Source organism: Puntigrus tetrazona, chromosome 3, assembly GCF_018831695.1.
Source record: "Puntigrus tetrazona isolate hp1 chromosome 3, ASM1883169v1, whole genome shotgun sequence".
Taxonomy (NCBI): Eukaryota; Metazoa; Chordata; class Actinopteri; order Cypriniformes; family Cyprinidae; genus Puntigrus; species Puntigrus tetrazona.
In genome coordinates this window covers 29,163,391-29,188,947 of record NC_056701.1, presented here as the reverse complement: position 1 = coordinate 29,188,947, position 25,557 = coordinate 29,163,391, and the positions used below count along the sequence as shown (strand labels likewise).

General features: G+C 41.3%; 2 protein-coding genes and 1 long non-coding RNA gene across 3 annotated transcripts; all 3 read left to right on the top strand.

Moving 5' to 3' along the window:
• The first annotated feature begins 63 nt into the window (after positions 1-63).
• timp2b (TIMP metallopeptidase inhibitor 2b) lies at positions 64-7,679 on the top strand. Its single transcript, XM_043233269.1, has 5 exons — positions 64-349; positions 3,194-3,294; positions 3,995-4,103; positions 4,487-4,611; positions 5,993-7,679. Exons 1-5 carry the CDS (start codon positions 229-231, stop codon positions 6,188-6,190), a joined length of 654 nt encoding a protein of 217 aa, XP_043089204.1. The 5' UTR covers positions 64-228; the 3' UTR covers positions 6,191-7,679.
• A 495-nt stretch (positions 7,680-8,174) lies between these two features.
• Positions 8,175-22,106, top strand: usp36 (ubiquitin specific peptidase 36). The gene is made up of 21 exons (XM_043232661.1): positions 8,175-8,329; positions 11,786-12,047; positions 12,312-12,533; positions 12,771-12,881; positions 13,160-13,262; positions 13,341-13,408; positions 14,071-14,141; positions 14,231-14,313; positions 14,458-14,569; positions 14,649-14,789; positions 14,912-15,012; positions 15,104-15,239; positions 15,464-15,817; positions 16,417-16,623; positions 17,112-17,227; positions 18,353-18,961; positions 19,103-19,314; positions 19,686-19,856; positions 20,054-20,169; positions 20,265-20,399; positions 20,506-22,106. Exons 2-20 carry the CDS (start codon positions 11,795-11,797, stop codon positions 20,394-20,396), a joined length of 3,318 nt encoding a protein of 1,105 aa, XP_043088596.1. The 5' UTR covers positions 8,175-8,329; positions 11,786-11,794; the 3' UTR covers positions 20,397-20,399; positions 20,506-22,106.
• A 678-nt stretch (positions 22,107-22,784) lies between these two features.
• LOC122335625 lies at positions 22,785-24,915 on the top strand. Its single transcript, XR_006248985.1, has 3 exons — positions 22,785-22,881; positions 23,856-24,093; positions 24,199-24,915. It is a non-coding gene; the product is annotated as an uncharacterized LOC122335625 (long non-coding RNA).
• The last annotated feature ends 642 nt before the right edge of the window (positions 24,916-25,557 follow it).

Genomic DNA, 25,557 nt, shown 5'->3' with positions numbered 1-25,557 from the left:
GCACGATGACTAAGTCGGGGCAAAAAGTCATACGGAGACTACAAATGGGCGGAGCTCAGACGCGAATAAAAAGCAGGGTCGTTCAGGCAAGAGCGCACAGTGTCCTGACACCAGAGCCTCCTCGTCAGGTCAGCGCTTTCTCTCTCGTCTCACGCTTTTCTGCGAAGTCCCCGTTTCAAAGGCAAGTCGCTCCGTGAAAGCCAGCAGTCGTCTGTTAGTGTCGTGAAGATGAGCCGCTCGCGCTGTGTTCCTCTGCTGCTGCTGGTGCTCTGCGGAGCCGCCGGACTCACCGAAGCCTGCAGCTGCTCTCCTGAACATCCTCAGCAGGCGTATTGCAATGCGGATGTCGGTAAGAATCCATGCTTTTTAACTATTTCATATCCACGACCGCGTCTGCATCACACCGATACGACGTTATGCGGCTTCTTTTGTCCTAAAGGCACGGTCAACTTTTCAGTGAGTTTCGTTTGGACCGCGCTCAACAGTATTTCGTTTCAAATGGCAGCATTTTTTCATTCACACGTATGTCTGGGGTCAGAATATTTAAAAACAAAAATGTTTATGCGCTATGCTGTTATTAATATAATAAATGAACACAGCATGTTTTACTAATTTGAATGACTGATTACGTAAAGCAGGTAACTATACTAAACGCATGCTATAAAATTAGATCATAATTTTAATTTGATACCACAGAAATGAAAAGTTCATATGTCTCTTTTTAGAGCTTCATTGGCAAAAACTAGACTGTTTATAACAAAAAGCTTACATTTGATAATAAGTGAGTTATAAACAAAAACAGTTCTGATGTTAAGCCTTGATGGATGAGTCACATCCATTAGTCATAATAATATAATTCAACACACCTATTTAATTCTATAACAGTGCATCAAGGTGTGACTATGCTTGGCAACAATAAATAAGTCTTAACGCACACATCCCGCTCTTTACAGTTGTGTTATTCTCTTCATATTCATTACTCCACAATGAAACGATAGCTGTGCAGATACGCAGGCCTACCACTTTTCATACTTGTAATACGATGGGAGAGGATCGCAGGCCTAATTTTAGCTTCACCGCCTCTAAACCGCCTGTGATGCTCTGACCTTCAGCGTCCCTTCGGTCCCCCGGCATTACATGACCTGTGCGTTTTCCGTCGTTTGTAGCGGCCCTCTGATTAAAACCTCTTTCAACAGAACTGATTACAGCTTCAAAAATTGAGGAAGCATTGCCACATGCTAGCAACATATTGTGGTTTGCCTTTGACGTTAGTTAGACATCATTACATGACTTGCGATGGTGAGACTCGGGTTACTGGAGGCAGTCACAGTCACGGTGTGCCCCCAAAACCTCACGCCCACCTATGCGTTCAGTGATTTGCTGAAAACAACATCTGGTGCCCACCACAGGAATTGGCCATCTCATCCATGCGTGCAGCAGCATGATGCTGGCTCTTTGAGACTCCCACATGACCTCGGCCTGATGGTTTTCGAATTCGACCTACACTCTCTCAAAAATAAACAGGTTCTTCACAAAACCATTGGTTCCTCAAAGAACCATTCTTTAAAGAACTATCTCTTTCTCACTTTTTTATAATCTAAAGAAGGCTAAGAAGAACCTGATGTAAAAACAGAAGGTTCTTTGGTTGAACCCGATGTGAGTGGACAAAAATGCATCGAAAAGCAAGATATATATATTCGGGGATGGAGGGGTGTATGCATCCAATTAATTATTTTTCTAGGTGTGATAAAACGATTTGCGAAACGCGCTACAAAGTCCAATTTTCAATCGAATAACTCACAAAATGCGCTTTGAAGTTTGGAAACAAGCGACCTTTCTGAATCACGTGATTCGCGACACGCGATCCAATTGACTCAATGGTTTACCTGACTCTGAGTTTCGAAAAAAATCACTTCTGATGATTTGTCAGATAATCTCTTCCTCCTCTGCTTAATTCAGTTGGACGCGGACTCGGTTTAGTTTCGATAACGGTGTCACGCGTTGTGAAAGTTCAGCTGTGGAGCAGTTCTTCGAGGCAACGGTGTCGTTATTCAGCTCAGTGCTGATTCGGTTCGTATAATGACACCACATACAATGACTCTCAATAAAAAAGTTCCTTCAATAGATGTTTAAAGCCGACCACCTCGTCAGGTTTCTCCTCGCATACCTGGAGCTGAAAACAGCACCCGCACTGTGTGTGTATCTTGGAGTGTGTGGAAAAGGGCGGCATTACCCCCGTATATGTGTGTGTCGTTACTGATGAGAGAGGCATGCCTCGCTTGAGACTGGGATCCTGTGGGTGTATTTGGCATTCTGAGTGTGTGGCCAATAGAAAAGACGCTCTGTGTTTGGGCCTAAATATGCGGTACGGTATGTATGGGCTCTCTGAAAACTCCAATGTATAACGGGGAAGTGTTTTATGGGGATATTTCATCTTATACTGTATATGTCTTATATGCACTGCCATACTGCATCCAGATTAATAAAAGTATTGATTTATTAAAATCGTACTGATCCAAACTTCGGGCAAAGTTACTTTTAAATGGATTGAATTACAATATCGCACCGTTCCCTAGAAAAGTAACTAATTGTGTGACTTAGTACAGTTGAATTTGTACATATAACATTACACTGAATGACAACATTTCAACATTTTATTCTTCAAAAACGTATCTAAAACCTTAAAACTAGACACTTTGCTTAAATTGAACGTGCTTTCTATGGACAATCACAATTTGTTTTTCGAACAATCTTTCTAGCGAGGCACAGAACTCCGCGGGAATCGCCCCAACAGCGCTCGTGGAAAAAAGCCTATGTCCGTTTTGATCCCGAGTTTGCTTATTAATGGAGAGATGAATTTGGACTGAGCGTTTGGTATTTGTATGTCAGCAGCTCTATGGGAAGCAGGCGGCGTGAGGGTGGAGATTAAAGCGGCAGGGCGAGCGGGGGGCAAACTGCCTGCTAGAGTCAGACTGCTGACTGGCTTCCTGAATTTCGAGGCTGGGAGCACATTCCTCGCACTGCCCTCCGCTAATCAAACACTCATGTGTCTCGCTCAGCACCTGCGGTAGAGAGCAGAATAACAGCAGCTACATAAATCATTTGACTCCGTAATTGACGGACACCATCCATTTAGGCCTACGGCGGAGTAGCTGGTTGATATTTGAATGGTTTTCTCTTTTTGTTATTGCAGTGATCAGAGCCAAAGTAGTTGGACGCAAGGAGGTGGTCACCGGCAATGATGCCTATGGCTATCCAATCAGAATGATCCGATATGAAGTCAAACAGATAAAGGTTAGTGGACTACATTGGTTTTGTTGTTATCCGTCACTTTCAGTCCTACACTGATTGCATTTTTATGAAGCTTATCACAAAACGTAATGTACTGTTACATAAGGTTTAGAAAAGCATTTCTCCAAAACTCCAAAAACTTACCTAGCTCAGATGAACTTCAACAACTTATTATTTGTTTTCAGATGGTTCCTCGCACTATATTATGTTATGACATAAAAACTACATTTATAAACGAAAACATTTTGATATTTGCATCACCATCTCCTTATGTGTGGCTTAGTAAACCTGCTTGAAAGCACACCCGGTAGAGCACTGCACTTTCGAAAACCACAGGATTGGACCTGAGCTTCAGGGAAATATCTCAAAGACTTGTAGGAGCTAAAGAATAAAATAGCATGGCTGCTTCAACAAATGTGTTAAGATTTAGTTTAGGCGGTACTCTATGTACAAACGAGATTAACCGTTTAGCGCCACTCATAGGACGGATTTCCAAACTACGGCGGCACGTCCAACAACCACTGTAAAGAAACACCGCCAGATTCAAGTTCAGATCTAATTTTCTAACAGAATAGTTTTTACAAATAGTAATATTTCAATGACAGTCATCGCAACGCAAGAATGCAGCACGTTTACAATGATAAACCAAAAAAAAAGCCAACACTCTGTATCTTGACTTCTTCGTGCCACACACTTTCTCTAGATGTTTAAGGGCCCTGATGCAGAGATTGACACCATCTTCACAGGCCCCTCCTCAGCTTTGTGCGGGGTCAATTTTGAGAGCAATGGCAAGAAGGAATACCTGATTACTGGTAAGAGTTGTCTCAAGAATTACTATGTTGTAAAAAACATTGCTTGAAACGGTATTTGCTTCTACACAATCTTAAAAATAAAGGTGCTTAAAAGGTTCTTTACAGAGATGACGTAGAAGAACCGTTTCGGTTCACAAAGAACCATTCAATAAAAGGGTCTTTAAAGAACCACCTCTTTCTTTCCTTTTTAAAATCTGTAGAACCTTATTTCACCACAAAGAAGCTTGTGTGTAACAGAAAGGTTCTTCAGATGTAAAGGTTCTTTATGGATCCATTTAGACAAAAAAGTTCTTCTATAGCATTGTGAAGCGCCTTTATTTTTAAGAGTGTAAACTGTAAAAGGCAATACCTTTATACTAACAGCATCTCGTGAATGTTTTCAGGTAATTTGGATTCAAACGGCACATTGCGTATAAATCTTTGCGACTACATTGAATCTTGGGAGACTCTGAGTATGACACAGAAGAAGAGCTTGGGTCAGCGCTACCAGATGGGATGTGATTGCAAGGTCTGTCTGTCTGTCTCTTTCTCTGTCTGTCTACCTCTTTGTCTGTCTCCTTGTTTGTCTGTCTGTCTCTTTCTCTGTCTGTCTGTCTCTTTGTTTGTCTGTCTGTCTTTTGTTTCTCTGTCTGTCTCTTTGTCTGTCTGTCTGTGTTTTTATCTGTCTGTCCTTGTTTCTTTGTTTCTCTGTCTGTCTGTCTGTCTCTTTGTTTGTCTGTCTGTCTCTTTGTTTCTCTGTCTGTCTCTTTGTCTGTCTGTCTGTCTGTGTTTTTATCTGTCCGTCTCCTTGTTTGTCTGTCTGTCTCCATGTCTGTCTCCATGTCTGTCTTTTTCTCTGTCTGTCTGCCTCTTTGTCTGTCTGTCTGTCTGTCCGTCTCCTTGTTTGTCTGTCTGTCTCCATGTCTGTCTGTCTGTCTCTTTGTTTCTCTGTCTGTCTCTTTGTCTGTCTGTCTGTCTGTCTCTTTGTTTCTCTGTCTGTCTCTTTGTCTGTCTGTCTGTGTTTTTATCTGTCCGTCTCCTTGTTTGTCTGTCTGTCTCTTTCTCTGTCTGTCTGTCTCCATGTCTGTCTGTCTGTCTCTTTGTTTGTCTGTCTGTCTCTTTGTTTCTCTGTCTGTCTCTTTGTCTGTCTGTCTGTGTTTTTATCTGTCCGTCTCCTTGTTTCTCTGTCTGTCTCCATGCCTGTCTGTCTGTCTCTTTGTTTGTCTGTCTGTCTCTTTGTTTCTCTGTCTGTCTCTTTGTCTGTCTGTCTGTGTTTTTATCTGTCCGTCTCCTTGTTTGTCTGTCTGTCTCCATGTCTGTCTGTTTCTCTGTCTGTCTGCCTCTTTGTCTGTCTGTCTCTTTGTCTGTCTGTCTGTCTCTTTGTCTGTCTGTCTGTGTTTTTATCTGTCCGTCTCCTTGTCCTTCTGTTCCATGTCTGTCTGTTTCTCTGTCTGTCTGCCTCTTTGTCTGTCTGTCTCTTTGTCTGTCCGTCTCCTTGTTTGTCTGTCTGTCTCTATGTCTGTCTGTCTGTCTCTTTATTTGTCTGTCTGTCTCTTTGTCTGTCTCCATGTCTGTCTGTCTGTTTCTCTGTCTGTCTGCCTCTTTGTCTGTCTGTGTTTTTGTCTGTCTGTCTCCTTGTTTGTCTGTCTGTCTCTTTATTTGTCTGTCTGTCTCTTTGTCTGTCTCCATGTCTGTCTGTCTGTTTCTCTGTCTGTCTGCCTCTTTGTCTGTCTGTGTTTTTGTCTGTCTGTCTCCTTGTTTGTCTGTCTGTCTCTTTCTCTGTCTGTCTGTCTGTCTGTGTCTTAGTCTGTCTGTCTCTCTCTTTGTCTGTCTGTCTCTTTCTCTGTCTGTCTGTTTGTCTCTGTTTATCTTCACATTCTCACAGCTCTTCTCCTCTCGTCTTTGCACAGGTGGTCCAGTGTTCCACGATTCCCTGTTCCATCAACGACCCCACAGAGTGTCTTTGGACTGACTGGGTTCTGGAGGGAACGGTTCAGGGGACTCAGGCTCAGCACTACACCTGCATTAAGAGGAACGACAGCAGCTGTGCCTGGTATCGTGGATCTGCCCCTCCTAAAAAAGAGTTCATGGACATTGAGGACCCATAAGCAAGAACTCGTCCAGAAAATCCCTCACAACACAGCTTACCATACTTTAAACTCACACCCTAATTCTGCAAACACATTCTAGAGCTCACGAAACCTGTCGAGAACATGCCTGGATCACCCCAAATTCAAAAGAAAAAGATAATATAGATGGTAATATTTTTGTACGAATGAATGAGTGAATACAAAGAAATAATGACTATTTTGCATAAAGAAATAAAGTTTGAAAGAATATAAAAATGCCTGTCCGTCAGATTTTTTTTATTATAGTATTATTATAATATTGTACCGTAGCGTTTAGATCGTCGAGAATGACAAACAATCCGAACATTCTATGATGGGATAAGAATTATGCCGGAAATTTTTCTTTTGATTTTAGGGTGAATTATGATGCAGTATTTTCTGTAGCACGAAAGAATGCATACATTTGGCTGCATGTTAACATATCAAGTAAATCTTACCTCTAGTGTTATTTTTTTAATGACAGTTATCTTAAGCACTTTGAGAACTTAGAGGGGTGTTTTTTGTTATATTTTTTGCTCTCCAATAAAGAGGAAATTGGTTACAACATGGTTTTTCGCTTCCTCAAGCACAGCTTGAGTAAAGACTTCTTGATCTTTTATGTTGTCATTATTATTGTTAGAACGCAAAGCAAAAAGACTGAAGTAGTTGTGCCATAAAGCATTCATGGCTCATGATTTACGATGATTAGAAGGCTTTACTAGTTTGTCAAAATTCTGTAGAAACTGCATCATAAAGAAAAAAATGTTCTTTTATAATTTAAGATACGTTACCAATCAAAGCTTTGGATGCACTTGACTAAATTTGTGTTTCAATTCAATTTTTAACACACACACACACACACGTAGAATAACTCCTTTTTTGTCACTACACAATCCCCGTACTTTCTTTTATGTTATTTCATAGCTTTGACTTATATTGAAAATAGTAATACCAATAATTAAAAGGATAATGAAGTATAACAGTCAGCATCGGTAGGTGTGTCCAGACCTTTGCTTGATAGTGTACATCAGAAAGTGAATTGAATTCATGGGCGTAATGTAAGTGTCATGGGCGGATGTAAATTCATACTGTACTGTGCATGTAGCAACAGAAGTAGATCTGGCAGTGATGTATGTATTTTGTAATATATACAGGATTTTTCTAATTTATATCAAAATTGTTTGCTTTGAACGTGTCCGGAAAATAAATCCTTTTTTAGTCAGTTAATGCATTCTTCACAACTGCGTTTATTAAGAGTTGTCTCAAGTAAATGTTGTAGAAAGTGTTTTTTTTTAATTAACCATGATACTTTTTGTACATTTGTGTTATTTTCCTTTTTTCTTTTTTTCTTCTCGACGTAGTGGTAGATTTCCAGTGCTGGAACCATTGGGAAGACTTGTTGAAGCTAGCTTTTGCATGCATTTTAACGTTAATTGATACTTATTGTTATAACTGTTATAGTACTCATGAATAAAAGAGAAGAACTGTCCACTGAATAATTATGATTTTTCAGTGTCTGTCCAGTAATGAAGCTGTATTCATTTACATGTATTTATTTATTTTATTATAACACACATATTATTTATTATCACAAAGACCCTCTCATAGGATGATCTCCGTACAAAAAAATGCATAAAATACAGAACTTGTGTTTTGTGTCTAAACCTAAACATTTAACTCTTTCCATATAGACTATTATAGCATGTAGCTATATAAACCCTATATAAATGTAAACGTGCATTGCTTTTTTTTATCGCAATCTTGTCGAGCTCTACTTTCCAGCGCCCTCTAGCGGCCCCCCCTCGGCGTCCAGGGGCCCCAGTTTATAAATCTCTGCGAGCAGCGGCACATAAGGCAGCCTTCAGTCCGCATACTCCGCGAGTAAACAACGCATGAATCGAAAGGGCCCGTGTTAAAAGTTAGACTCGCCTCCTCTGATTGGACAGCGAAGCTATGAATGAAGTGTGTCGTCAGACCTGTGCTCAACGCCGATTGGCCGCTCCGTCCCGTCAATCACGCGTGCACACGCCCTTTTATAATGCAGCATGGGGCAGTGAACGTAACAAAATGAAGGCTTCGTAGCGGAATACAGTCTTAACATCGGAACAGCTCGAACGATTCGCGGTCTTTCACGAATGGGTACGTATGTGCTGTTATTCGCGCGCGTCCGGAGGCGAGCGTTCGTGTCGTTTCTTCAGAAAGCGTCCGTTTGAGGGTTAGCAGCACATTGCAGCAGTGTACGAGCGCCACGTTCGCTTTGTGAGGCTCAGCTCAAGAAGCCAATCCTCTTATATCTGCCCCAGACCTCCAGCCGACCGCGGCCGGCGTCGCTGTGTTTAGCGTGGACCGCTCGAGGGTGCAGCGACGGCGGACGCTGTCGACGAAACGCCAGTGTTTACGCTAACGCGGATGCTAAAGTAGCGCGTTAGCTCGTACCTAACGTGACTAGCAGCTCGTATGGGATCTAACTAACGTCGCGTAAACGCCGTCTCCACTGACAGTAACCGTGCAGTACGCTGTCGACCGAGAGATTGTAGGTAACGCTAGGTTTTCATAAGCTGTCACGATGCCCTTGATCATCACGTTTCTGAATGCACGGAGATCCTAACGGCTGCATCGCGACAATATCTAATGTATGCACTGTAACCGCGGCAGATACTGTACGTTACAGTCGGTGGGATTTGTTGACGACTTGCACTGCGAGCTGTAGTTTACGCAAAGGCTTTTTTTTAAAGCGTCTTATTTGCTTTTATAATTAAACTCAGCGTTACGATGCGTTTTCAGGCCGCGTCTCAAAACCTCGCTGCCCTCCCAGGGCACTCCTGTCGGCGCGCGCTGCACGTGCGCGCGACGGCCATCCCGCGGCGGAAGTTCAAGAGACACGATTAGTCTAAATATAAAGCAAATGCAGACCAACCGCAAGCTCGTTTTAATCGACCAGAAGCCGGAAACGCGACAATTAAAGCGCAACGTTGTTCTAAGGCACGCGACACGAGTGCTCGCTGGACACGTGTTTTCAGCCGGAAATACACTTTAGACATTACCTCAGCGAAATACTGTCCCGTTGACGCAAAAAATGTAACGTTTTTCCCCGCGTTGTACAATATAAGTTCGTACAACCTCAAGAGTGTCCTTTTGCGTGTTTCATAGTTACATTTTCCTATAAAGCTCTAGTTTGAGCTATTTAAATAAGCTTTCTGTTGTAGGTCCGGGGGTGTAAGTTATAATGTATAAATTATAACCGCCCTCAAAACACAAGACAAACTCTAATATTGATGTATAGTCGTTTCAATTTGTATTTCTTGTCCAATAGAAGACAAATAAAAAATTAACCAGTGAATACCCCCAAGTAAAATATTACTGATAAATATTTTGTCTAGTAATAGATTTCTGTATATTGTATATGTCTGTAGATATATATACTCTAGAATAAATAATGTCGTATGTTTGCTCTCAGTTGTAAAGAATTGTAAAAAAGGCCCTATTTTGTGCCTGGATTAATTTTGGTAGATTCAGACAATTCGTTTACTGTGGTTCCTCGAGCTAAAATACTAGCGGGATACTTCATAAATCAGAAAACGAGTCAAATTTTCAGCAGCTGAATGTCTTTATTGTGCAGATTCTTTACTGCAGGTAATTATAGTTAATAATAAGTGCGAAATATGGGTTGCATGTTGATAAAAGGCTAGAAACGTTCCTGGTTTGGAGTGTGTTGTGTGTGAACGGATGCTACTTTATTAAGTATTAACCGCATTGATGTTCTTGACATGCTCCTCGGTTATTATCGGTGTGTTAGTGTCTTCATAGAGCCGTCGTGGTGGTGTTTTTATTGCACTCAATCGTTGAAACCTGAAATTTCGCGTTTGAGGTTTCTCTGTAGCTTCTTTGAGGACGATCGAATAAATGGGGATGGCATTAACGGGATCCGTATAATGAGCCTGCCGTTGGATATATATACTGGCGGTGGAGTGAAGAGACGTCTTGCTGCACACAGGCGCAGGTTGTTACATCACTGCTTTCGGCTGACCGCAGCTCGCGCACGGCTGTGTCACCATTAATCGCAAGCGCACATGAAGGTTAGTCTGCCCTTGTGGCTCTGATGCATGTGCAGGCTGCTCGCTGTTCCTCGGCTTCGTACGTCAGCAGCACTAGACCTGATGAGTAAGCCCATGCAGGACCCAACTCAGCCTTGAATGCACCAAAGTGTGACTCTTATATATATTTTTTTATTCTAAAGATATACTCGGACCGTTTTATTGTCTGACGAAAGCCACACGAGAGCTTTTCTGACTATTTCTAAAGAACGTGGTTAAAATTGATTTTAAGGCACCGGGCTTTGTTTTTGTTGCGTGTTTTCTTGTCTTTGTGTAATCCAAATGTCATTTTCATTAAAAATGATCATGTAAAAATCAAGTGCATGTAATAATAGGGTATGCGACGTTAGATAAAGGGATAGTTCGCCTCGAAATAAAAAATTTGCTGACGATTCACTCGCCTTCAGGTCAAGAGTTCTTCATCCGATTTGGTGAAGCATTACATCATGGGTGCCGTCACAAATATCACAACTATCCTGTTCAATTAGTTTAACATCTTATGAAATAATCAAGAGAGCCTGCATGTTAGTAAAAAGTAGTCTAGAAGTCATTTTAATGTCAAAATGTAGCTGCTCTAATGAAGAAAACCGAAGACTCATGTCGGAGGGCATGAGGTTGAGCAATACATTACATAATGAGCAATACATTTGTTAGAATATTTATTAAAGACTTGCATTATTTTATAAAAACGTTCGTTGTTCCATAGCATCTGATGTTAATACTGTCCTAGTAAATGCCGAAATGCACTTAAACATGAATAAATGCGTTCGAAATAATGCTCATTCCTAGTTCATGGTAACTCCTTTTGCCAATTGAATCGTTTTTGTGAAAGGCTACATATGCAGACGAGCTTCTCCTAAACTGGGAATGATCTTGTAGAGCGTGTGTTTGTCAGCGGCAGCTGGATTCAGCTCGAGTGCCGCTGTAATGAGCCGTCTGCTCGAGGTCTGATGTGAGCCGACGGTTTAAGAGCAGCATGGCATTTATCTGCTTTTGAAAGATAATGAGGTGATTGATTCTCTTTCGTAGTTCAGTTCATGTAGTGCTTTCTATAATTATGTAAAACTGGATTGCTGTGGTGTTAAGTAACATTTTTAAACTATTCGGACGACCTGTTCGTTTCCATTGCTTCTGAGGAAAAACAGAATTTGACGTAATCACAGCAATACCTGGTAGGTGTGCACTTTTCCCTAGCAGCAGTGCCGTAGCTGTTACGTAACACAACATCCACGTCCTAACCGTTCACTGTTTCAGCTCAGGCGCAGTGCTCGGATGTAACGTTTCATGTAGCTCTGTGCAACTTATTATACGTCAAGACATCAACATCTCTGTGGTTTGTGGCTGGCGTACGCTTTTTGTTGTTTCTGGTGTCTTGATAGGTTTGAGCAGATGCACAGGCTCGTGTTTGCAGTGGAGTTTGTTGTTCTGGATTAACTGAAAAGTGCTGCTAAAACTTCCAGCTGACCGCAAAGTCGTTGTTCTTGATTGTGTTTTTATTCAGTGACACACAATGCCGATAGTGGACAAGCTCAAAGAGGCCCTGAAGCCGGGCCGCAAGGACTCCAGCGACGAGGGCGACCTGAACAAGCTCCTGGCTTCGTCCGCCAAGAAAGTGCTTCTTCAGAAGATCGAGTTTGAACCCGCCAGCAAAGGCTTCAGCTACCAGCTGGAGACCCTCAAGACCAAATATGTGATCCTGAATCCCAAGAACGACGGCGCCGCGGCGCAGAGACCGACCGAACCTGCTCAGATCAAGAGGCAAAGTAAGGGCCGCTCTGTCAATTCCTTTCTCGGGGCTGATTTTATAAGGATTTGTGTTTTCATAAAAGCCGTTAAATTAACTGAGAGACTCTGGAAATCATTATGGTACGTTCACACCAGGCACGAATGAGGCATTAAACGCAAAGACACGACTGGACGTCCTGTGGCGCAATTCACGTTCAAGCTCCAAATGAATGCATCACTGATACCAGTATTGCTGACATCTCTAGAATTGTTTTGAATTCCCTCGTCTTTTCCGATTTCAGTCTCGGAGAGCTTAAGCGTGGGGCAGAGCGATGGGATCCCTGCTCCGCAGAAGATGCTCTTCCCCGGGAACAAGTTGTCCATGAAGTGGGAACGGGTGTATCGGGTCGGAGCCGGCCTCCACAACCTGGGCAACACCTGCTTCCTCAACTCCACTGTACAGTGTCTCACCTACACCCCTCCGCTGGCCAACTACCTGCTCTCAAAGGAGCACAGCCGATCCTGTGAGCTTCACTCAATATTATAATGAACGATGTATAGAAAGCCTGCAGTTGCACATGCTTAACGTGATCAAGCGGTCTGCACCGTTAAACTACGTGGCGTTATTCAGATTGCTGTGCATACGGTGACCGTTAACTGACCGTCATCTGAATCTGCTTTAGAGTACACGTATGATTAAAAAAATTCTGACTTTTGTAGAGGTATCTCCTGTCTCACGGTCTCCCTTTTGCCTGCTTCAGGTCACCAGTCGGGATTCTGCATGATTTGTGTGATGCAGAACCATATCATCCAAGCCTTTGCGAACACGGGCAATGCCATCAAACCCGTGTCATTCATCCGAGATCTGAAAAGTAAGAGCTTCCTCTAAAATCTAAACCAAGCTTGTTCGAGCAAACATGCAGCACTTCCAGCCTGCTCTAGAAGATGACGTACTGGTTACAGGAAGTGCTGCAGATGATTGCTGTGGTAGCCTGTGACTAAGTGTTGAGTCATGAGATTGTGTTCCCGATACTCTCGGGAGTGTCGTTTCTGTTCATTAGCACGTCACTTTCCTTTTTTTTTTTTTGTTTTTCCCAGTCCCTTTACTGTTATCCTCTGACATAGCCTGACTTGTTTTTAAATCCTTTAGAAATTGCTCGCCATTTTCGGTTTGGGAGTCAAGAGGATGCCCACGAGTTTCTGCGTTACACCATTGACGCCATGCAGAAAGCTTGTCTGAACGGATATCCCAAGTAAGACCGTCAGCGCAACTGGATCACTGCAAACTAGTTTTTTGGCAGTCAGAAATTAACGAGCCTTTCTGTTCGCAGACTGGACCGACAAACACAGGCCACCACCCTGGTGCACCAGATCTTTGGGGGTTATTTGAGGTCTAGAGGTAAGCACAGACATCACGTCAATTCCTAAGGTAAACAGGACTCATTGAGATCCACGTGTGCAATCAAATAACAGTAATTGTTTTTCTGTCTGTAGAATATTTAGTAAACGTTGTAAACCTCATGTCTTGTTACAATTGTTATATTGGTGCTTTTGCTGATGGTTATGATATATTGCTCTCCTTTTATATGTATAGATATATCATAGTTAAATACAGTAAGAGGTGCACTGCCTTTCAAAACTAAATAGAAGAATCTTATGTACAGTAATATTGGGAAATGCTATATAAAGGATTAAATGTTGTCATTAATCACTCATAACATTCTGAACTCGTAAAAGCTTTATTAGTCTTCAAAACACGTGGAGGCGATCGACCTATGTTCTTTTGGAAGATAAAATGTAAATGTTTTGAGGCAAAACTGAAGTTTCAGCATCATTAGCATTAGCAGCATCTTTAGTGTCACTCGATCCTTCAGATATAATTCCAATATGCCAATGTGCTTCTCAAGAAACATTGCTGATTATTAATGTTGAAAAGAACTGTCAGTTCTTGATAAATTGAATACATTCTTTGTAAAAAATCTGACTGACCCAAAGTTTTGAACTGTAGCGTATGAATGAATCTGTGTCTTGATGTTGTTGTTCTTTTGTCTGTTTTTTCAGTGAAGTGCTCTATTTGTAAAAGCGTGTCGGATACGTATGACCCATACCTGGACATCGCTCTGGAGATTCGGGTGAGATTCTGAAAGCCCCTGCTTCAGTCCCTTCGGGGATGATGAATGTGTTTTGTTTGTCCCAGACTGAAATCCTCTCTCCTCTTCAGCAAGCGGTCAACATCGTACGAGCTCTGGAACTGTTCGTCAAGCCCGATGTTTTGAGTGGCGAGAATGCCTACATGTGTGCCAAGTGAGTTGCACCACCATAAGCTCGGGTCTTTCTTAGAAATGTATTCAATACCTTCAAAACACATTTGAGCAGGCGACTCGAGCTTTTGAACCGCCCGGTGTTACCATCTCGATAGCTGTTCGTCATCATCTTTTCTTGCTTTAGATGCAAGAAGAAGGTTCCGGCGACTAAGAGGTTCACAGTTCACAGAGCATCAAATGTGCTGACGCTGTCGCTTAAACGCTTCGCCAACTTCAGCGGAGGGAAGATTACCAAGGTATCATCCTGTACATGCCAGTGATACAGACGCGTGCTTTATTCTGTGATCAGCCGGCTGACCGGTGGTTGTCTGTTAGGATGTTGGCTACCCAGAGTTCCTGAACATTCGGCCGTACATGTCCCAGAGCACGGGCGATCCGGTGATGTATGGCCTCTACGCTGTCCTCGTGCACTCGGGCTACAGCTGCCACGCTGGACACTACTATTGCTACGTTAAGGTGAGCCAAACCTTGTTTGGAAGATCAAGTAATCAGTAAGAGACCAAATAAAGGAGCTTTGTCATCTTTTTTTCATGCTGAACCACTTTGGCTAACATTCTGATGCAAATGTCCGTTCGTAGGCCAGTAATGGACAGTGGTACCAGATGAATGACTCGATGGTGCATTCCAGTAACATCAAGGTGGTCCTTAATCAGCAGGCCTACGTACTCTTTTACCTGAGGTAACGTTCACGCTCTTTCATCTACTCTCTGTATCGCAGTAGCCAGCAGAGATGCCTGATTTTTTTTACAATCGTGTCTTTTGTATGGAAGGATCCCAGAAAAGAAAAATACAGATGCTTCAAATACAAAGCAGAACATAGTGCACTCTGGGAGAACTAATATGACACCAGAGCAGCTGAAGAAGAGCACACTCAATGGACCTTTGTCTTCACCACAGGTTACGAAGGTAGGGTCATGACACAATCTCATATATGATCAATAAATAAAGAAAATATAAATGTAAAAAAAAAAAACCATAGCTTAATCCCAACATATCGGCTCACATGTCTCTCTTTGGAATAGAAGTTACAAGTTTCAGACTTTGACTCACTAGACGCAATGCCATTTCTTGAATAAGAGTCCAAAAGAGGCCAACACCACAAGTTTTAAAACCTCTTATTCCTCCTCCAGAAACTTGATCCCGCTCAGCTGAGAAAAATCCAGTCTGTGGATGGGGGTCTCGGTATTCCAGTAGCCAGGAACTGTTCAGGGGTCCAGTCGCCGAAGATGTCTAATGGTACGGGGAACTCCCACGCCCCGCCCAAGCCGCCCAGTGGACCCACACTGATCGAGGAGCCCTTTAAGAAAGTGAAGAAGCCCATACCTCAGCCTCAGTCCCGCAGCAGCACTCCCGCTCCATCTAACGGCCTCTCCAAGCCTGACACCGACAAGAGGAGCAACAGCGAGGGCCGCGGCCTGCCATCATCTACCTCACTCAAATCTCTGTCTGACAGCTCCTCAGCAGACACCTCCTCTGAGTCTAAAGTAAGTCTCCGTAGACTTGTGTGTGCCGTTTAAGTGGGGGAGTTTAGCAAAAAAAGTGACTGTCAAACACAGGTTTTGGTTAATGTTGACATGGTGTGTTTACTTAAGTAGAAACGGTTCATCTCTGAATACCAAGTTTCCCTTTTAGTTAACACTTTATTAACGTGAATATTCAACAAATATTGAAGTACAGTGATTTGTAAGTTAGGGTCCTATAAATTCGTTTTAAAATTAACATTTTAACATTTTAAATGTTTTTTCTCAATCAGTTTTCCTTTAATTTTCTTAACCGTCTTATTTGAAAGTTAATGTAACATTTTTGGTTAAATTATTGCATTTTAAAATAAAATATTACTTGTTTAATTGGACAGCACTTTTGATAGGACAGAAAATGCATAATTAAGGGGAAAATAACATGGATTTCATGGGGCCCTAAATTGAAAGGTGGAGAATAAGCAAACAAACATGTCCTATTAATGGTACATGTGTATTGTGATGATGCATCAATCTATTACATGATGAACATTGATTAACGTTTGTCCTGATGGTTCAGGCCTGGTTTGAGGTTGATCTCGGCTGTGTCTTGCGTGTTCTCTCAGGAGTCCATCGGCACGAGGAGCGCTCCGGTGGGTGACGTATCCAGCGGGAACATCCCAGCGTCTCCAGCCAAGAGCACGGCGCGTGTGAGCTCAGAGGAGCAGAAAGTGGTAAAACTCAAACCCCAGGCCCTCACTAACGTCTCCTCGGAGCCCGTCAGCACCATGTCCCCGCCGCCCGCCAAACGACTCGCCCTGTCCGCCAAGAAGGTCAGTCTACCAGCTCCATCCATCTGCCGCTGGTTTTCGAGACCTGTTTGTGTGTTTGCCTTCCCATGTTTGTCCACTTCATTCCTCGTCGACGTTGAAAAAGACTTTCCTTAAAATCCGGAGCCTTGACTTGTTGCTCACATTGGCCAGTAATACAATAATAATAATCCGTTTACTTCTTTCAGCTCATATCTGTTTTGTCGGTTCGCAGTCTGCACTGCTGTCCTTTTTAAAAAATTTCTTTTATTTTTTTATTTTTTAGTTCTAACAACTTCTAATTCTTCTCTGCTACACTTTCTTTTTTTCCTTCCCCCTTCCTACTTTTTTTTTTTTTTTTTTTCTTTCTTTTGTTTGGTCTTGATGATTTCTTCCCCGTATGGGTCCCTTTGTCATTGTCACGTTTCATGGCTATGTTTTTTTATTTATTTATTTATTTATTTTATATTTTTTTTAGACCACAAAGTTTTTATTTATGTCAATAACTGCAGGCCAGTCCGCGGCAGAGCCCGAGCAGCAGCACTGAGGCTCCGCCCCCTTCATCGCATCATCTGTCCAGTGACCCCACACACCTTCTCAGTCGGGCATCAACCCACCCGCACCACAGGTACTCCCTCTCTCTCGGGCTGAAATTTACCACCAAAAATTCAATCGATTCCAGTGGAACATATTTGATTCGATGGGACTAAAGGCTGCTAGAAATAGGAGTGTTGCGTATTAAATGGTTAGTTAATTCTCATTAATCGCTTATCTTAACGTCGTTCCATTTAACGACAGAATTTTTATATTTTGGATGAGCTACGACTTTAAGTTGCGCACACAACTTTATCATTAATGGTCAATTTAAGTTTCGCGTTTGGTTCGGTGTGCTGCATCAGGGCTACCTCGCTGTTGTCATGACACTGTGCACATCCCACGTTTCCTGCTAAAAAACCTATGAGCTGAGGATCTGGTTTAATGCAGAAAAGGCTGCTGCAGAAGGTGGGCAGCTCTTAAAATATTTTGCCGAATTCTAAAGCAGCAAGGATTTGAAGAGAAAACCCCCAAAACTCAATAGGGATTTGCTTGTTGCAATTATAAGGAAACCCAGAACTGAAAGTGTTGATGATAGCTGCGCAAGATGCATATTAGCTCATTGGAGTCTTCTGAATATCTGCGTATCAGGAATCTCCGTTTCAGTAAGGATTTAGTTAATTCATTCACATCGCTGTACTCTTTAATCAGAAAGATTAAAGGGATCTAGCACCCACAAATGAAAATTGTCATTTCGCTCAGCTGTACATCACACTGGAGAAGAAAAGTAGGTCACAATTTCCGTTTCATGCTGACTTTAAGATGAAAGTCTGAAAACTCCCCTTAACTTGTTAAAGCCCTAGTGAAGTAGATGCAGTGACGGATCCTTTCTAACATATTGGGGTGTACATCTGAATGCAACAGATTATCAAAGTATTGACGTTTTGATAAATTCGGGTATAAAAAAAACATTAAACATGTATGGATTAATTGTTCACGATAACTATTTTTTTCATTTGCTTAAGTAACAGAATTGTACCCTAAAATAAAGCATTACCATTATTTTTTTTTATTTGAGTGGATATTTCAAGTATACTGACTGTTAATTAGTACTTACAAAGCACATTTTCCTTTTCGTATTTATAAAAGAGTGGATTGTGATGTCCCTCATTTCCCTCAAGTATGATTTACAATTTCAATCATTGTGGTTTTTGTGCAGATTTTCAACTCATTCGCTCAACCTGCTATCTCCACCTTCAACTTACCATCCTAAAGAATCAAGTCCCCTTAAACGGCCCTCCTCCACTCTAGAGCCACCCGCTCATGCTCTTTCTCTACAGACCAATGGCGTTAAGCCTAGTGCACCCAGACCAAGAACTAAAGGACTCCCCCAGGAACTCGCCAGTCCCACTCTAAAGAAGAAGAAAAAGAAACTAAAACGACGACATTCAGAAGTACAGCAGGACACCCCCGAAGAACCAGCCCCAGAAGAACCAAAGCCAAGTACTGAAATCAGGAAAAAGAAGAAAAAAAAGAATAGGAAAAGGAACCAAGAGGCAAATGGTCATGATGGACCGAGGGAGTGTGTGCAGTCCCATCTCGAGCCCCTTCAGGATGACGACTGGTGTCTGGGAGCAACTTGGAGCATAGTCTCAGAAGCCAAAGAAAAGGAGTTTGTGACGAAAGCGGCAGAGAAACATAAGACCAAACCTCAGTCAGTGTCTCCCTCTGACCAGCCTGAGACAGAACCCGTCCCGAAGAAGAAAAAGAAGCACAAACTCAAAGAGCAGCTTAAAGAGATCAGCAATGGAGACGTGGCTTCAAAGTGGTAAGTTGGTTGGGGTTGTGTACATGGAGCCCAAAGTATGCTTAAATTTTAAATGCGTGAAATCCACACTAATATTTAAAAATGTTGCAATGAATGTAGTTTTTTAAAATGTATCTAAACTGTTATATTGTGGTCTTTCAGTGCTGTTGTAAAAGAGGTTAGTGGTGCAAACACAGAATACCTCGGAGAGACCAGGAAGAAAAAGAAAAAGAGAAAACAAAAAGACTTCATAGAAGAGGAGGAGAGACCAAGGGATAAAGAAAAACGTCACATGGAGCTTCAAGAGACCAATGGAGACGAGTCTCCTTGTCAGATGGGCAAAACGAGCAAGCAGATATCTGATCCCAGCACAGGTGTTATTATATTGTTGTATTGTAGACTTCATAGACTTTGTTTTAAAATACATTCGTCTTAAATTCAATTCCTGGAGGGCCACAGCTCTGCACAGTTTAGCTCTAACCCTAATCAAACACACCTGATCCTGCTAATCAAGATCTTCACGATCACTAGAAGCTTTCAAGCAGGTGTAGCCCTCCAGGAATCGAGATTGAGACCACTGGTTTAGCGTTTTTAAAGAGTAATGGGGAGATGCGTTCGCTGCTCTGTCCGGCTGCACAGTCTATTCACAATTCAGAGCTTTTTTTGGCTTTGGGTGCCATTCTTGGTGAGTAGCAAAATCTGACATCATATTTCAGAGTTAAACTTCAGCTGCTTTCTGTTACAGCTGCCGTGGTCGTTTGGGACAGCCAGGTTCAGGATGGCTACAAGCGTGACCAGAACCATCGAGAAGCAGAGGACACGTTGAGGAAAGGCCAATGCTGGGATGGCAAGAAGAGCTGTGATGTAGTGGAGGAGCTCCTCAGGAACTCCTCAGATAAAGCGTATGGAACCGAGAGTGAGTTTTTGAGACAACGAACCTCTCCGTTTCCCTGAAATTAAATTAAAATTCAGTTACAAGTCCTTCCTTGACTTTTGTATGACGCACAGGAGAAGTGAAATGAGATTAACCTTAAGACTTCAAAAGCTCTTCAAGTTCTTGTACATGTGCTTGAATTGTTGAAATATTGACAGTGTCTTGAATAATTTCTACAGTCCTGAGTTGGGAAGGAGATCTGTCGGCCATTAGCAGAGATGCTGCAGAGGACACGCGCTATGCCAAAAACCAGACTGTCATTGACGAGTGGGACATGGAGTTTGACAGCGGAAAAGTGAGGAATATAACTTATTTTTACTCTAGGTATCTAATCTAACATTAGTATTAGGCCTGTCGATTATGTCATTTAATATCTCTCCCCTTGAATAGGTAAAGAAAATAAAAAAATACAAAAAGGAGAAGAGGAGGAATGGAAATGTCTTCCAGAAGATCCAAGAGCATCGTAACATGTGGTCAGTCACACCGGGAGGCAGACGGAGCAGTCTGGGGTTTCGTCATTAAAAGGTGAACCTATTTTATATGTATCCTAAAACACTTAAAATTGTATGTAATAAATATATATAAAACATAGAGCAGGTTTGTAACCAGCTGTTTCACTCTTTTGCTGCAGTTTTGAAATGCGGACCCCAGTGGTGGGCCCTCACCAGACCAGTTGCCTTATTGGATCAGCAGCAGTCGGATCAGTCCGAGGTTCTTCAGAAGAACACCCGAGCGCAGCAGTACTGTGAAACCAAGCGATGAGGCTGAGCTCAACTCCTGAGGCTTTCGTCACCGTCTGAAATCCAAAACACACGCCAATAATGGTGCCATTATGATCTTAGGATCATAGAAAACGAGTCAAACCCTAGAGTTTGCACCCTGTTAACCTTTAACGATCGGAGTTCCTCTTACTGTAATAAGAACAAGTGTTTCCCGGGAAAGACGCAACGCGGCATGCATTCGGTCTGTGACGAAAACCACCCAAGCTCCAAGGTCTTTCATTGACAATAAAATCCTCACGCTTTCTAAAAACGGGAAAATGTAGCCCCTCCCTCCTACGACTCAACAGATATCATTACTCCCTTTATAGAACTTTTATCCGTTAAATTATTTTGCTTTCTCATATCTGGGCCAGATATTATTTGCGTGACTGGGTCGTCCGTCGGAGGAAGTAGTGTTTCCACAAACACGCATTGCTGTCTTACATCGCAATACATTTATTGCTTGTGATTGTAAACTTTCATGTCTTGCCTGCTCCAACTCACCTTTGCAGTGTTTGATTTTGGTCCTATTTCGAGGAAATGAGACCGTTTATTAAATTTCTCCTCCGGCTTCCCCAAACATTTCCCATTTTCAGTCAGACGACGTGGTCTTTTATGCACAGGGCTGCATACAACAATGCAATACATTTCATCATGTGAGCTAAAACACGGGCCTTAACACAAACCACTGTGTTTCTGCCAGGAGGGCTGAGTTACTGAATAATTGGAGTATCCCCTTGTCTTTGATTTAGCGTGTCTCATCCTGTATCTCTTTCCTACTCTCTATGCAACTACAGCGGTCCCACGGACGCCCTACGAAGGGGTCGGTCCCGGGAAGAACTCCACTAAAGCTGGTCCAAACGTCATCCGTGTGAGCTGTCCGTTAGCAGTGCTGTTATACATCGGGTCAAAATGATGTACATGCTTATTCACTCAAGAGCCGTCATAGGATGTTGAAGCTTTCCTATTTAGGACATTGTACAGTCTACCTTGTGCTCTTTCTCTCTCTCTGTGCCCCCTTCCAGTCCAAGACCATCCCTTCATGAATCCTTGGGTTTTAGAAAAGTTGCCTTGGTTTAATTTTTAAAAATGAATAGAACATATTGCAAATTCTACTTATTATAACATGTTAAAATGCACATTGCTAAATGGAAGCCTAATGTATTTAAGGTTTGTGGAAATGTAAATGGGAAATTTTATTAACCAATAGATGTGTGTTCGGAGGCCGCTCTGAAGTCTTGTTCAGGACCCAGACACTGCGTTCTGTAGGATACGTCTGTATTCTCTTTAGAAGTTCACTTGAGAGGTGGTTTTCAGAGACTGAAAGCTGAAGAACACACCGAGTGTCTTTGTCATATTTGAATCGATGGTTCTGTACCTAATGCCTTTTCTGAAAACGAGAAGTCATTCAGTATTGCAAATACATAAATATAGGTATACTGGTGCAATAAAGTTGTGATTTTTGTGAAAAGCTTGCTTTCAGGTTTTCTTTTTTCCTCTGTAGTTTCAATGGGTCTTCGCACTTTGGATCCATATATCTTACATGTCGTTCAAGATCAGGAGTTTTTGCTTAATTTCTCATTTAAGCCTCTATAAAGTGAACACAAAGATCAGCATTAAAGAGTAAACAGACAGCTGTTCGTTAAGTAATTAAATTCAACAAATGATCCGTTTAGATGCAGTTGCTCTTTTGGAAGAAGTGTTCAGATTTTGCTCACTGGAACACCTCCGGACCATCTTTAGGCCACTTGAATGAGTGAAGTTCTTCTCCCATGAAGTGCTCAGATACGGCTTCTCTCCAGCATGGAGTCTCTCATTCACTTCCAAAGCCTCTTGCAAATTGAAGCTCTTTCATAAGGTCCCTGCTCATTTTGTGTGACTTCAAATATGAAGTCAAAGTAATCAAACAAACACTATACCTGATTATTCAATGTGGTAAAGCTGTCTTGCTTCCATCTCCAATACATTTATGTTCAGGCCGAAGGTTATTATTTATGCCGATATTTAGGAGACCACGGATAATTAAGTATAAGTGCGTATATATGTGTGTGTGACAACAGAAAAGCAAAAACTAAGAAGAAACCGATTATGAATAAAGACTTGCTCGACAGTAAAGGCAGGTGGCGATGTTCTCACAGGATGCCGCGCGCAGAAAAGCGGAAGACGACACGGCTCTCGTGAAACCGAAAGTAACTAAAAGTGCCATTTTAAAACATTTCACATCGAGAATGTCTTCGCAGGTTACGGTAAGTTTGTTAAAACGTTTCAAACGGCAATAACCTGTCAATATTGAGCATTTCCGTTTAAACAGACCACAAACACTTCATAGAGAGAGAAAGAACATTCAGCTCGTGTTTTCAGCTATGTATAATTTGTAAATACGTTTTATATTTTTACGTGTAATATTTTGTTAATCCGTAAAATAAACATTAGCGTTAGTAAGAGTTAGTGGTAGTGAGGTAACGTGGATGTAAAACGTATTTAATTACGTAAATGGTAATCTTTTAAAAGAAAAACACGAACTTTGTTCGTGGCGCATTTACAAGAGGCCTACATGCTTAAAAGAATTAAGGGTTATATCTTGAACTTCCATTTTCATTTTTATTCTCTTAACTTCCCCCGCCTTTGCTCTGTCCCTCATGTGTATGTTTACCGTTTTCACCATTTTTTTTTTTGTACCTATGACGTTTTCAACACATTTTTTGTACCAACACATTTCCGCCTTGCAAAATAACCACCTCCTTATCATTTGTTTGCACATGCTATAATTGGACCTTTAGTAAAAATATATTAACTATGGTTTTGACTGAGTTTTACATCAAACACGGAGTTGCAAAACAGTTCATTACAATAGAAATTATGTCCATAACTAACATTTGCTAGCTGTTTGATGCTTAGCTAGTGAACAAAGAGGAAAAAGGAAAGTCTTGGAGGTGAATAGTTTATGGCACAATTTTCATTTTTGGGTGTACTATTCCTTTAATTGTATTCAGCCGCAGCGGTTTTGCAAAAAGAGAAACAGACTGGGTTTTGCATGGCAAGCATATTTATTCTGTTTGTTGTATTACTATCATCAGTGTGCCCAAATTCAACTATTGATTCTCTGCTAAATCGCACACAGGAAGTCTGAGTGTGTTATATGTTGTATTTACAGTAAAATCTAAATTACCTTTTATTTAAGCATGTCAAAATTCAGTATGTTCTCTGTTTCCACATACAGATCTGAAATCAAGTTTCATGCCAGTGAAGAAAAAAATATGAACTGCCTGTAAAATGAGTGTGTGTGAGGAGAGAGAGCAGGAGGCTCCTGGTGACACTCAAAGAGCAGCATCTCCAGGATTCAGGTCTGTGTCTATAAAGAGTAACGACTCCATGAAAATAATTCCTCCTGGTCTCAGCGATGGACCTGCTGTGACCACTGATTCTTCTCAGCAGATAATGAATAATACTTACACAGGGTCAGTCACGAAAGTAACTTTCAGAAATGTAAAGAAAAATATATATCAACTACGGCTTGAACAGCAGTGTTGATCAATGTTTATTTATTGGAATTTTTTTCTTAGTCTCATCAGCAGGAAGAGGAAGAGAAAAGCGTCTTCAGTATCCAACTTTGTGTCTACAAAAACCAACCCACATACGTTCAGTAATGGAGCAGCGTCCTTTAACCTTGTTAAGTAAGGATTATCATGAGGCTGATAATATAATATTATGAGTCAATTGAAAATGAGGCTAGGTGGTATACCAGATCGTTTATTTTTCTTATTATAAGAATTATCAAAATACCGCAATAATGAAGCTGTAGAACTACATGAACTCACACACGAGCGCCTCTTCAGCAAGTTTTATTGCCTTTTTTTCTTAGAATATACATACTGACAAACCTGTTTGTTACTAAACAGTGTGCTGTATGAGACAAAAAGTATGGTCATAGCCAAAACCGCTACATAGCCGCTCTTTAATGTGTGCATGCTGATTTTATGCCACTGTTACGATCACTAAATATTTTAAAAAAAATTCACACTAAATAGTGTCCCGTTTCCGTGGTTTCGCGGGAAAGACTCGAGACTCGAAATAAACTTAAATAGATTTAATCCAAAAGTGGCAAAAATAAATACACAAAAGGCAGGTAGAACAAAAACCACGAAAGGAGCTCGGGAACAAAACATGGAGTAACGTTGTAACTTTGATGATCTGACAACGTGCACACAAAACACAGGGCTTAAATACACAAAAGGAAATTAACGAGACACGGCTGAAGACAATTAAACAATTGAACACAAAGGGAAGGCAGGGCACAGATAGCACGTGGGTCGAGACAAAAAACAATAATAAAAGTCCAGAGATGTGACAAAATAGTGACTAAAAACAACCCATAAATAGCGCCATGTCGCGATTATAAATGGGTCGCGATATTTATGGGTTGTTTTTAGTCACTATTTAGTGTGAATTTTTTTTTTTAATATTTAGTTATCGTACCAGTAAAACATGGTATTCTACTGCAGTATTTCTTGACAAATCAACCAATAGTAGACTATTATCCCAAGTACTTTATTAAGTGAATATTAAGTGGTATTCTTATCCAATATTGAGTATTTTCAGCATGAAAAATTTACTTTTTTTTTTTTTTTACTTTTGTAGCGATGGAATAACTTAAAAGTAAAGTGCACTTTTTATGTTTACCAAAGTAGCAAAGTTCTCTGTAAAACGCATCACTCAGTTTATAGAGTTATATATTAAATAGTCATCTTATTTCCATTGACTCAGTTAATGCCGTTTTTGAAGTTGTTCATTATTTGCCTCAATTATTAGAAACTGAATTGAATGGATTTAAAATGGCTGACATCCGATAAATCATTAATTAATTGGTTATATATTAAATAGTCATCTTATTTCCATTGACTCAGTTAATGCCGTTTTGAAGT

Coding starts and splice junctions, on each gene's coding strand:
- timp2b (XM_043233269.1), top strand. CDS start 229: ATGAGCCGCTCGCGCTGTGTTCCTCTGCTGCTGCTGGTGCTCTGCGGA. Junction 4,104..4,486: donor GAAGGAATACCTGATTACTG/GTAAGAGTTGTC, acceptor GAATGTTTTCAG/GTAATTTGGATTCAAACGGC. Junction 4,612..5,992: donor AGATGGGATGTGATTGCAAG/GTCTGTCTGTCT, acceptor GTCTTTGCACAG/GTGGTCCAGTGTTCCACGAT.
- usp36 (XM_043232661.1), top strand. CDS start 11,795: ATGCCGATAGTGGACAAGCTCAAAGAGGCCCTGAAGCCGGGCCGCAAG. Junction 14,314..14,457: donor AATGCCTACATGTGTGCCAA/GTGAGTTGCACC, acceptor TTCTTGCTTTAG/ATGCAAGAAGAAGGTTCCGG. Junction 19,857..20,053: donor TAAAGCGTATGGAACCGAGA/GTGAGTTTTTGA, acceptor TAATTTCTACAG/TCCTGAGTTGGGAAGGAGAT.